General features: G+C 47.2%; 4 protein-coding genes across 4 annotated transcripts; 2 read left to right on the top strand and 2 right to left on the bottom strand.

The window, feature by feature from the left end:
- Positions 1–476: 476 nt before the first annotated feature.
- GGS25DRAFT_510275 (uncharacterized protein) lies at positions 477–2,561 on the top strand. Its single transcript, XM_049262637.1, has one exon. It carries the CDS (start codon positions 703–705, stop codon positions 1,921–1,923), a length of 1,221 nt encoding a protein of 406 aa, XP_049112239.1. The 5' UTR covers positions 477–702; the 3' UTR covers positions 1,924–2,561.
- A 569-nt stretch (positions 2,562–3,130) lies between these two features.
- GGS25DRAFT_81982 (uncharacterized protein) lies at positions 3,131–5,455 on the bottom strand. The gene has a single exon (XM_049266049.1). It carries the CDS (start codon positions 5,209–5,211, stop codon positions 3,211–3,213), a length of 2,001 nt encoding a protein of 666 aa, XP_049112240.1. The 5' UTR covers positions 5,212–5,455; the 3' UTR covers positions 3,131–3,210.
- Positions 5,456–5,700: 245 nt separating this feature from the next.
- GGS25DRAFT_526213 (uncharacterized protein) lies at positions 5,701–7,664 on the bottom strand (the record flags this gene model as incomplete). The annotated part of the gene is made up of 2 exons (XM_049264940.1): positions 5,701–6,659; positions 6,740–7,664. The coding sequence occupies 2 exons, from the start codon at positions 7,662–7,664 to the stop codon at positions 5,701–5,703; spliced, it is 1,884 nt and encodes a 627-aa protein (XP_049112241.1).
- A 2,054-nt stretch (positions 7,665–9,718) lies between these two features.
- Positions 9,719–12,575, top strand: GGS25DRAFT_516151 (Gpi1-domain-containing protein; the record flags this gene model as incomplete). Its single annotated transcript, XM_049263165.1, has 6 exons — positions 9,719–9,838; positions 9,993–10,085; positions 10,248–10,373; positions 10,431–12,021; positions 12,090–12,190; positions 12,252–12,575. The coding sequence occupies 6 exons, from the start codon at positions 9,719–9,721 to the stop codon at positions 12,573–12,575; spliced, it is 2,355 nt and encodes a 784-aa protein (XP_049112242.1).
- Positions 12,576–12,975: the final 400 nt, after the last annotated feature.

Below are 12,975 nucleotides of genomic sequence, written 5' to 3' on the forward strand. Positions count from 1 at the left end.
TAGTTGACTGTCATATTCTGAGGGTATCTAGACTAAGGAGACAGAAGGACTAGGAGCAAGCAAGACATAAGCCTATATACAGGAAGCCGCATAGTCACAACAGAGATAACTCACTATTGGATCATATTTATAAGATTTTTGACGTTATTATATACAATTATACTATTTCAAGAAATAAACATGAGATAAGTCGGCTTGTGAATGGGAATGGGCTTCATGATCATGACAGGATGTTGTAAGTCTTTGCGCATCAACGTTGAAGTTTTCAATGCAGGTACGGTTTATATGGTTTATATGTCGTACATGCCTACATGAAAAATTAGGTAAGCAATCAAGCAATCAAGCAATCAATCGCAATTGACGTTGAAGCACATGCCAGCCCCAGACCAGCTAGGTTAGTCGGGTCTTGGTATGTACTTGTACCTAGGTACTCAGGACCACACCGTCGGGAGGGAGCCAACTTAATTCTAATTTAACTTGGAACAAAGCGTTTCAAGGTTTCATCTTTATTTGATGTGGCTAGTTAATTATCTACCTAGGTATAACTACATAGTAGTATTTACCGCCTACATCATACCTGCAATAGCTACTCGTATGCATAGTCCATAGTATTCTTTCTACAATTCATTGCACTGCCTTGCGTATTCTTCGGACTATTCGGAAGATTTCCTTCATCTTTATGATCAGCAAATTAGACACATAATGCTGCCGAGATCAGCTGGCCGGATTTCCTCTTGGAGGTTGTCAGCATCTAATAAACGCCTCAATGCTACCCTCAATGCTACCCTCAAACGCGTATTTTGGCCCCCACCCCAACGATCATTCTCCATAACGCCGGCGAGGAGATATCAACTAGGTCAAGATGACTATCACAGTGACGATCCGAAGCAGTCTCTGTTATCCAAAATGGGTGAGACAGCAGGCACCACTCTTGCTTCGGTCTTGGTACTGGGCATTGGCTTCGCAGCCGCTGGTTATGTTTATCACAAGTCATACAAGTACCTGCAATTAAGTAAAATCGCAAACGCATTCGAACCGGGCGATCCGGTTTTGATACTGGCGGCTATGGGAAAGGAAATTCCGCCACCTAATGCCCAACATTGGGTCATGAGGGAAGAGCAAGCCAAGATTGACGGAATTATCAACGGCTCCGATAAGGGCCATTATTATCTCCTCATGGGCGAAAAGGGTGTTGGTAAAAGCAGCATGGTGTTAGAAGCCATGCGCAAAATTGATGGAGCTGGTTGCGCCATGGTCGAAGCTCATGCCGATCCCGAGATATTTCGACTTCGATTAGGTAAGGCAATTGACTATGAATTCCATGAGGATTATATCGGTGGCTATTTCAGCGAGCGCGGCCCTAGGGAATCGAATGCTTTACTCGACATTGAGAGAGCAATGAACAAGTTGGAAAAGGTAGCACTATTGCACCGCACAAAGGAGAACAAACCCTTGATCGTCATCATTAACCAAACCCATCTGATCCGAGACGACGAGGACGGTAGAAATTTGTTAGAACTTCTCCAGCAAAAGGCCGAATCGTGGGCGGCAGCAAACCTAATCAGCATGATCTTCAATAGCGATGATTACTGGGTGTATGAACGACTGAAGCAGTTGGCCACTTCTCGATTGGAGGTCATTTCTATTGGAGACCTACCGAAGGGACAGGCACTTCTAGCCTTGCATAGGTACCGCCAACGGTATTTTGCCGAGAACGTCGACAAGTCCATACTAGAAGAGGTCTATGATCGAGTTGGTGGCCGGCTTTCGTTCCTGAACCGGGTAGCTAAGTCGCGTGACATGCTTGCAACGTGCGATCTAATTAAGGACATTGAGAAGACGTGGTTCTTGAACCAGTGCTGGATTCTCGGTTCTGAGATGGATGATGATGTGATGGATCAAGTAAGAGATACACTGAAATGAAAATATTCAAGTATGAAAGCTAAATGGATAACAGCAAAAATGGGCCGTGAGTTGCCTGCCATAAAGATGGCCGATAAAGACTTACTAACAGATCATAGTCAGCTTCGATGGTCCTTGCCTTAGCCCTTATTGACAAGGAAGAGGAAGAGGGGCCAACCGAGTCTGAAAAGGGACACATCCTTCCGTGGTATCCTATGCATAAAGCGCAGGAGATCATGACTCGATCGGATTTCATCCGTGAGCTCGATCGACTGAACCTATTCACAATAACATGTACAGCCCAGGTTCGCGCCAGTTCCGTTCCGATGCACCGGGCTTTCAAGGAGATTTGTACCGAGCCCGGATTTCGGCAGTTCTTGGAAGATACTCTGGAACGCATTGCTGCGATCGAGAGTTTGGGTCGTACAAGAGAATTAGTAGCGAAGGACCTAGTACTTGGCGGGAAGTACCACATCACCAAACCGATAAGTTTGGATGGTAGAGTAGAAGTCAAGCTTGAGCAGAAGGAGGACAAGAGTTGACGAAGCCTATTGAGGGAGACTCAACATGCTTACCTAAGATAGGTACCCTGGTGGGAGGTATCAGTGAGGAAAACGCCAGCTGCTGGGGCAGTTATTTCTCTTCCTTTACCTTTTTTTATGGGAGGCCAAGTATAGATATGTAAAAACATTGTACCATAGTAGAGAGTATCGTTGATACCGATAGAATGCATCGAGCCGTTGCGATCAGTGGGTGACTCATGAGCGTCAGGGTCTACCTAGGTGGAAGCTTAGAAGGCTACGATCTAACCTAGGATAGTTGTTGTCTCTAGCAGAGTACTTCGATCGAAGTAGTATGATTTATTTATGAGGATGACTCTGACATAATGGTGTGTTTCTGTTGAGTAAGGGAAGAAAGCATGAGATGAGCCATGGCACCAAAAATGATGCGAGAGTGAGAGAGAGTGAGAGTTCAAGGAAAAAGAATGGAAAAGGATTCAAGGTTGGGTGGAGATGGGTATTTCAATGTTGGGAAGGCAGGCACGCTATAGGCAGCGCCCTGAAGGTGTTACATAATACCTCCGGGGCTACCTTCCAGGCTTCCTCAGAGTGCCTGTTCAGGTACCTACTAGGTACTAGCCTAGCCTAGGACTACCTACAATTACGTGCCGCGATTCCCGAACTCCAATACAACTTCAATTAATAGGTCCGAGTTCTCGACCATTATTCTGCACTTTTCCTACACCCCAACTCTTCGATAACCTATCATATGAAGTTCCCTATAGTATCAAGTGGCGAATTATAGGAGCTAAAGAAAAGGCACAACATTCCTACCTATACCTCGCTCGAATATATCACTATTGTCCAACGCAGTAAGGCATGATGTAGCCAACATGATCGCTTTGTATATCAAAAGCTCTCGATCTGGAACCTTCTGCGCTTTCATGACCTCAATCGGAGATTGTGCGTTGTCGTAAGTGCCTGTCGCACTCCGCAGTCCCTCCCACGATTCTGCTGGCCCCAACTTAGAGAGTGACTTCCTCAACACATCGATTTCAACAGCCCATGATTCATCAAACAGGTTCAGAAAGAGACGATAAAGCTGCGTGAGCGTTTCTCCTCCTTCGTTTTGGAGACTGCTCAATAGCCTCAATATTTTCCTGTCCCGCATGCCAATCTTGGGCTCTATGGGGGTGTCTGGAAGATGTACCGTCGCCTTTCCCTTCAACTCCTTTAAGAAGTCTTCGTACGGTTCGAGCCTTATTAACGCCGCTGATATCATGTATAACTCGACTTGAGTACAGCGTACGCTCTGGTTGAAATCTTTGAGTGCTTTGTCTACTTCCTCTATTTCTTGAGTGATGGCGTTGCGAAACCGAAACCTTTGACTAAATGGGAGACGAAGGAATGACCTCTTTCCGGCATCGCTATCAACAGCGAAGTGAAGACACAAGGCAAAAACGTTCCACGACTTGTTCTTGTCAAATTTATCCCGAAAGTTCGAAGAGCTCCAGAATCTCTTCCAGTCTGCCGTCTTTATATCGAGTTTAGACAAAACCCATTTCTCCGGTAGATGGTTTCTCGACCAAAAGGATCCTTGCACCACCAGCGATCCCAAAATCTTCTTCACGTTGGCACTTCTTGCTGGGAATACCTCTCCTGGATCAAATTTCTCGGCATACAGAAGCCAGGAAATGTTATGCCGGCTCGCCAAATCGACAAGGAGAGTCCAGCATTGGCATAAGGCCTTTCCGCCGTCGGGTGCCACATGCGAACATTCATTCCCAAAGTCTATGTTCAAGGCTGGGCCGGTGATACAAGGTCCAAACCCAGAGCCCATGCTGGCCCTGATTTTGTAAGTCTCCGATCCCGATTCGAGAACGTTTACCTGGTTGCTTTCTGTCGTCTGGTCACTTTCCTTTGTCTGGAAACCCCCATGACTCTTGCGAAGGGTAGATGCAAACCAGTGAAGCCAGCCTTGAGACTGTTCCGGCGGCGTTAGCTCACTTTTGGCGAAAGGGGACATGAATCGATCGATGCGGCTTTTCGAGGATCTCATGCTTTGCGCTGATCGCTCGTAGAATTCAAAAGATGCCACAACTCCAAGAAACGGTTCCCGCCGAAATCGTATCTGAGCATTGGCTCCAGTCAATCGGGGCAAATCCGAGTCCGGTTCCATTGTCAATGTATCGCACCCAGCCGCGGCAGCCAAGACCACAATTGTATCTATATCCATATAGGCTGGGACTGCCTGAATTTCAGACGGAAGATAGTCCGCAGGGGTCAGTCTGGTTTCCATTCCGAAATCTTCCCAAACAAATTGGTTCATTCCATTATGTATCAAGAGATGTAGCCAAGTGGCGGGTCGGTATTGGTCTTCGCAATTGTTTTTGTCATATTCGTTAACCTGATCATGAGCAGGATGTGATTTAGGCACGAGTTCGGAAAGTTTCTTCGTGATCGTCTTGATGCCCTTCTCCCCCTCCTCCTCTTCCTCCTGCTTCTGCAGAATCTTGCCAGCAGTAAGAAGAGGCGTATGTGCGACGGATTCCCTACGAAACTGCGAATAATTCAAACGATATTTGGTCTTCTGGCTCCAATTACCAATGGCATTTCTGGAGCATCTCCGGCGTCCAGGACCGGCTAGTCCCTGAATCACCGTCATGGCTGCGAATATCAGTGCCACAATGCCGATAACCACGGTCAGGCTGAAGGTCGGCGCGTCCCATACATTTGGCTCTTGGACTGCGTCCAATATAGACAACAACAGACAGTCGGTCAAGTTATAAGCATTGGTGCAATTGTCCATAGAGGGGAAAACTTAAACGGTAAGACTCGTCACGGTAGTTCCAGTTGCAATGTGATTTGGGGATAAGGCCTCTTCTAACACAAGACGCAACTCGATCTTGATATTTTTATGTGAATTCTGTCTCATGAGAAAGAAGAAGAAAAAAAGGCTCAAAGTGAAAGCGAGTGCATGTGGGACACCAAACTGCAATTTGGACCCCACGTTACGGATTCGGACATTCAGCTCTCATCTGTCCTGCTGTAGGTACAGCAAGAAAATTGACGAATAATCAAAAGGGGATCGCGTGGGTATCATTGACAAAAGTTATGCAGATTCAAAGGCTTCAAAATGCAGTCTGAAGTGCCAGCGCGTGGGAGATTGCACGAGAATACTTAGTGTTCAAACAAAGCGACAGATTTTGCGGACAAAACTCTGTTAGGAATCCCGTGGGCTTGCTTGTTTCAACATCGTAACCAAGGAGAGAGGCAACGGTATTATCTATCTAGCAGTTTAGAAAAAGGTAATGATTTCTCGATAAAAAGTCCCGTATCCCCACCATAAACGGGTGTCATTATCCCACCCCCCTTTCCAAGCAAGTACGAATTTATCCCCCCACTCGACCAGTGCCGGGGTACTATCTGTTAGCGAGACATCTAGTCGCTGCGGAAGGTCGAAATGGGCAGTTTTCTCGCTACGATCCAGGGAGGTGAGCCATATACCAAAATCATTACCTTTCCCCCTCCACCCCACGTAGACCTTGTCCTTGTATCTGGCTAAGGATGGCGCCGCGTTGCTGTGGCAATGCCGCTGGACTGACAACGGCGCTTCGGAGACATCAGAGCCTGGGTTGCGGAGTGACACAAATATCTCTCCTTTGGTCTCGGCAGCGCAGCTTCTCCATGCCAGATAGCGCCGCTCACGACAGGATACTAGCGCAGGACGCGATTCGGTATCAATATCGATATAATCAGGATACTGTGAAGTCCAGCGCCCATGTTCCTCGGGCGAACTACTATCATACTCAGCACGCCACAGGAGCTCATCGCCCCGAGTACAACTCCACACCGCAGCGACCTTATCTTTACCCAACGACGTTACCGCGGGTCCGGTTCTGCTTCCAAACTTGGTGTGTACAGGCGGATCCCATGCAGGCCTTTCGGCGCTGCAGTCCAGTATTGAGTATACCAGCTTTTCTCCGCTCGAATCTTTCCACAGTGCAAAAAGCTTGTTGCCCATAGGAGCAATAGACGGCCGCGCATCGGTTTTAGCACCTCCGATTTGCTCGGGCTTCGACCATTCTCCATTCAACTTGTCTATGCGGGCCCACCACAGAGAAACGCGATCGTCGTGGGCGCGCCACACGGCGTAGAGCTTGTTCCCGACGACAGCCAACGTCGGCCCGTCCACACTCACAGCATGTTTTGATATTTCTCTCTGTGCTCCGTCTGGGTGCCAGCGAAACCTCAGTTCTGAGCCAAAAAAGCTGTTTTAGTCATTCAATTTACTTTTCTAGGTTCTCGGCTACCACTTCGAAGGAGGATACACGTACTCGGTGACTCAACCCCCAGGAGGGTCTGCAGGTGTTCGAGGAGCAATTTCCTCACAGTCTCATATAAGGGATGCTCGTGACCCTTTAACTGCGGCGTGTGCAGCCCGTTTCCTGCGAAAGGCTTCAGCATTTTCTTATAGATTGTGTAATGTTCTTTGGATGAAGCAATTCTACGCCCCCACCCCATGGCCTCGAAGTTGCTCCCGTGCAGCTCGCCGAGAACGTCGAAGACAACGTTAGCCCACAGGTAGGGGCTTTCGGTGGTCCCGTCAAGCTGGAGATCTTGCTGAATCTGGTCGAGATGGCCGTGGATGCCGAGACGCTCGATTCGGTCACCGACGACCATGCTGAAGTCGTTCGCGAATTCCATCCGGACAACTTCTGGTGGGATCTGCTCGTTATCCGGTAGACGGGGAATCATATCGCAGTTTGAATTATACCAGCGATTATACCAGTCATCCCTAGCTATCGCTATGACCTTGAGACATATGCGATTCGGTGACTGGTGGGCCGATTTAATTACCTCTAGTCTTTTGATATCGACACGCTTGTCTTTACATTCATCCAAAGCATCGAGTATGCAGATAACTTCTCCCCGAGGCTTGACAGCCTCGTCTGCTCGCTGCTTGAGCTCGCGTTCTATCTGCTGTATGACATTCAAGAACCTGTCGTCATCGTCGTTTCCGAAAAAATGGTGGTAGATCTTCGATTCCGCCGCAATTCTGTTAGGCAGAGTTTTAACAAGGAAGCGCGCCAGCACCGTTTTCCCACACCAGGGCTCCGCGGTTATGACGAAAAGCGGGAGATAGTTGTCGGGGAATGTGTTGACGAGGAAATTCCTGAATATGGGCTGTGAGTATATCCATTCGCACGTCCCGTCTGCTGCATTTGGGATTTGCTTTGCTGCCCGCTTGCTTGGGTTCATGAGGACGGATGTGTTGTAAGTTGTGATGGCAGACACCGACAGATCGAGGCTCACTTGCTTCTAATTCCTGTTCTACAGCTTGAAGTCATACCTACCTCTACAGTTGGGTTATAAATACCTACCTATGTAGGTACCTAGGTATTATTGTTCCTCTTCTGCCTTGAGAGCCGCTAGCGCGGTCAAGCTTTCCCCTTGCGGTTGAACGCGCTGCACCGGTTGACCTGTCATATCTACCGTAGCATGGCTTTTTCAGCTCCAATGTCAAATTTTCCTTCTTCAGTAACATAGCCGTAGATCAGGGCCGGCCGAAAGTGCACAAATAGAACCACATCTGCAGAAAATCTCGTTAAAATCAATAATCATAAGCGGCCAAGCAACATTGCATAGGTACCTACCTAAAGCAAGAGCCTCAAATATGATAGATACAGCTACGAGTGGGTGGGGGAGAACCCTCACCCCGCCATCTTATATTGGTCCGAGGTTTAATGGTAAGCTGATGCTCGAAAGAGAAGAATGTGATGCAACGTATACGACGGAAGCTTGAAGGTCGAGCGTCTTCGGACTTTACAATTTGCTCGGCAATGTTGCTAACTACATACCTTATAGAGGAAAGGCTACTAGGTAGTGAGGTAGGTACGCCTCTAAGCTAGATGTTAGGCGTGCCAATTACTGTATTTTACATTGGTAAATATAAGAAGCATGTATTGTACGATATATCTGAAAGAGGCTATTGCAAACTTTCCCTTTTTTGCTACTTATAGCATAATTTTAGTGATTGCCTAGGTGCCTAGGTAGGCAACGCCGTCAAGCCTATCAGTAAAGTCACGAAAGAAGAGTTCAAAGTCTTGGTCAATAATACCGACTTACCCGATACGCACCTCGTATTCATAGACCTTGGCCCTTCTTCCCACCCCCGTCAACCAAATTCGTATTATATATAGTATCTATAGAATCCCCTACACTTAACTATTCCAATAACTAATTATTATCTCCAGTCTTCCAATTTACCGCGGTCTTCATTCAATTTGTTTGCCCAGTTTGCGCACTAGTGAACGATGTCCAGGGAGTGTGAAGGGGCTGATCACCGGATAACTATGTCATTGAACCAAGAAATGAATTACATTTCTTGATTTCCAATGCTAGACTATTCGCCTTCTCCCTTTTTTCATTTACTTTTTGCATAAGAAACAAAAACAAACGACATGCCAGTGATGCCACGTGCCTACATATGTAGGTTAGGTATCTTGTTAAGCTAAGGCCAATATCGGAGTTTAAATGCTTATAGTCCGTCTTTGACGTCACAGTGCAAATAGGGAATTTGATTATTAACAATTAACATGGCATTTTAAATGTTCAAGCGTTTCTAATATTGAAGAGAGAAAAGCCGGGTGTATCGATAAAGCAAGTTGGTAAGGTAGCTGTACACGCAATGCGCAATGCAACACTACAACTTTGCAAGTACAGATACAGCTGCAAGTGCGAGTGCAAATGCAGGCGCAAGCGCAAGGTCAAGGTCTAGTGTAAGGACAAGTGCAAGTGCAAGTGCACCTCCAGCATTTCCAGCATTACCAGCATTTCCAGGTTCAGCGAATTTAGAAGCTGCAAGGGCTACAAGGGCTTCAAACGCTGCAAGGGGCACCGACAAACCACTCGAACCATCTCAAATTCTTCAACATCGTCACTCGTTATCACACTTTTCCAATCACAACTTCGATACACAAAACAATTGGCTTCAAATCCAATTACGCCGATATACCATTCGAACCGCATCTGCGCGACGACAACAAACACGAGCTCGCCGTACATACACTTCCTCCTCCTCTTCGACAGACCAAGATAATACTTTTTGCAAGAAGAGTCGGAATATTGGCCACTTCGAAGCAGTATCGCAACATCTTCTCCACTTGATTTATTTAAGCAGCCTAATAAATACCCTTCCGGACACCCTCCCCGTTCATCGCCAACGTAAACCATCCGGAAAGAAGAGGAAAAAGAAAGAAATCCAAACCCTAGGAAATGCGACCCCAAAGACGACAATAGCTACCGGCGTCTACATGCACCCCTTTTCTGTACTCACTCTTGCGATATTCGTAGCTGGCTACATCACTGCTCGATGGGACCTTGTTACTCGGCTCTACGAATTGGCCATTTTTGCTTGGGATAAAGGCGTCATAGTGAGCAAGAACCTTCCTCTCCCCCCTCTCCATTCACACTTGTATAGTACATATGTAGTAGACGCTTGCTATATAGGCTAGCTATTAAGCAACAAGATGGAGCTTTGGTAGAATACTGATAAGTTGATCTAACACGTGGCATATTTCCGTCTAGATTCGTGCCGCTCAGGGATTCGCCGCCTTGAGTGTAGCTTTTGTCCTAATCTTGATACCCGTACAGCACCTCGCTCGAGTAGAGGCAGATCTGGTATTGTTTGCGGAAGTCCCATTCATCCCAGCCGGTGTCACTAATAAATTAACCACAGCATCCGCGATCGCCTAGCCTTGGAATATCAGCTCGAGAACAACTCCGGCGCAGAGGCTCCTTCTAGTTGGAGTACTCTGACGCTCCCACTCGGTCATGCCCGAGCATGAAGGATTAATGAGGGTATTTTGGCCGACCGATATTGCCACATCTACTGCTCCTGGTGTCGTGGTTGGATGGAGAAATTCGAGCTTGGACGTTGTCGTAATAGCAGTTTTGGATCATGTTGAAGTGAGCACCTCAACAACATATCGGAACTCCATTGAAATTATTGACAGCATCATGTAGCCAAAAAGTGTGGAGAATGCCCTGAAGACGGGCATCTTGTTACGAAATGCGCCTCACCCCATACCTCGAATCTTCGAAATCTGTGGACAGTCTTCTATGCATGTCCTCGGCATCACGAATCGCGAACCCGATTTTGACACAGATCCATCGTGGGTACGAGCCGTGGTTGGACCATCTCAACGAACCCCCAAGATCACCTGTCCGAAAGCATCCAGTATTCAGATCATCTTATTCGAAAGACCAACCCCCCAACGCATGCAATATATATCCTTGAACCCCATTGCTCTATCACTCGCCGATAAAGGGGAAAATGCGTATCATGCCTCCGACAGTTCCGAGGCCGAGGATGAGAAACAGGAGCGAAAGAATAAACAGAAGACACGGTTCCTAGTCGAAAAGTTAAAACAACATTCGGTTGTGAAGCGCGCGCCATCCCAGAAAGACAAGGCCCTCGCGAGAATCGTCAATCAGATCAACTGGACCTGGGAACTGGAACATCTGCTACAGAGGAACGTGCCGCTCATTGGTACCCGACCAAAACGGGCGCTGAGCGTCTCGGAACGAGTGGTAGAGCATGCTACAAACATGAGGGACTATGTGATCCTGTGGGTTTGGGATATGACAATTCTCTATGCATTTCCTATAATTCGCACGGCCTTCATAATGCTCCTCCTCGGTCACCGAATCGCAGCGGAAGCTTTGCTTCGTGTATTAGAATGGAGGGCTCGGCCGACTTCGCCTGCGCTGAAAGATGTGTCTGCGACAGCCCAACAAGTAGAGATACGTCTCCAGCAGTTTTGCTATTGGCCGATGCAGTATGTGAAACTTCGGCTGCGGAAGAACGATTGGGATAGTGTCACCACAAGTCATCCAGATTATATACGATTTTATAACAGTCTCTGGCTCGTGGCTAACGATGTCATCATCGGTATCGCTCTGGGGTCGTATATCATCGACAATGCCGATTGGGTGGCGGATACGATTAGCATGCTGCTAGGGAGTTATACGATCAATGCATTACAGAGTAGCATATCTTGGCTCATGGGTTGGCCTGCTGGTCTCAAGCTGAATAGTGAATTGGCACTCTTCTTGGGAGACCTTTTCCTCTGGGTTATTGACTACTGGTCTAGTTGCATCGACACTTTGCGACCCCTATTACCACATATGGTTTGGTTTATTGGCTTCTCTAGCTTTGCTGGTGCCAGCATGCCGATCGCCCTTTTTTCGGACCTGCTCTCCGTTCTCACCGTGCACATCTACTCTTTCTACTTGGCCTCAGCACGGATCTACCATTGGCAACTTACCATCCTGCTCTCCCTATTCCAATTATTTCAAGGTAAAAAGTATAATGTATTACGAAATCGTGTCGACTCGTGCGATTACGACCTTGATCAACTTCTCGTCGGCACCATATTATTCACCCTCCTATTCTTTTTATTACCTACCGTCGTTGTATTTTATCTTAATTTCGCCCTTGCGCGCATGGTCATCATATCGTTCAAGGCGATTTTCGATACATTACTTTCTTGCTTGAACCATTTCCCACTGTTTGCACTGATGCTGAGGGCAAAAGATCCTCGGCGTCTTCCAGGTCAGTTCCACCTATTGGCCCATCACATTTTCGATCTTGATATAGACACTGACATTTTCGGGATTTAGGTGGTATTCATTTTGAGCTTCGTGATACCCCGAATAGAATTGGTAATAATTCCACATTAATTTCATCATCCTCCCAGCCCACTTCCGTCATCTATGTTAAGGTATGTCTCATTTCCCAATATCTACAAATCTACAAGATTAAGAGGTTGACACGAGACGCAGCCAATACCTCTCTCATTCACAGCCATGTTTCATCAGTACTTCCAGATGGGCAGCCGTATCCGCAAGCATTACCTATCACCTCGGGTGCTTTTTTGCCTCATCACCGGCCGCTTCGTGCCGCCGATCCACCGAAAAGCACTCTACTCCCTACAATACAGCATGCTCCCCGCGCACAGGGCCGGCATTGTAGAAATGTGGGAGGCACTCAACTCGCTGCCAGCAAAGAAGAGACCATTCAAAGTCCACCCGTTTGCGCTGCAGGCAAGCCCGGCAGTGCTCAACGGGAGGCGGCATATGAACGGACGTGCCTCGAGAGGATTATGACGAGTACGAGAGATGTTTGTGAAAGGCGTTGGAAAGGGAAGGGTATCAACTTGCTAGACATCATTAGTTTCGGGGATAAGGATGGAGTATGGGACTACTAAGTGTATCACGACACGACTAATGAAGATAGGCTTTTCTGTATATATGTGTAGAGGGATACCAAAGAGAGCTTGTCTCCTGGAAGCCTCCTGGATGTACTTGATGGCTTGGGAGAGGAGATGAGATGAAGTTCAATAGAATAATCGTATGCCTGAATTGTGTGGTCAAGTCAGTCAGTCAGTCAGTCAGTCTTAAAGGTGTTCAATGTTGGCCCTAGGTTAGGTTACTAGGTAGGTACTTGAGATGCCCAACCCGGTCCACTCCTTCTGTAAGAATCTCATGAACATTCAGGAATATCACG

The sequence above is a fragment of the Hypoxylon fragiforme genome (genome assembly GCF_022984875.1).
Source record: "Hypoxylon fragiforme strain CBS 206.31 chromosome Unknown GGS25scaffold_10, whole genome shotgun sequence".
Lineage (NCBI taxonomy): Eukaryota > Fungi > Ascomycota > Sordariomycetes > Xylariales > Hypoxylaceae > Hypoxylon > Hypoxylon fragiforme.

Coding starts and splice junctions, on each gene's coding strand:
- GGS25DRAFT_81982 (XM_049266049.1), bottom strand. CDS start 5,211: ATGGACAATTGCACCAATGCTTATAACTTGACCGACTGTCTGTTGTTG.
- GGS25DRAFT_510275 (XM_049262637.1), top strand. CDS start 703: ATGCTGCCGAGATCAGCTGGCCGGATTTCCTCTTGGAGGTTGTCAGCA.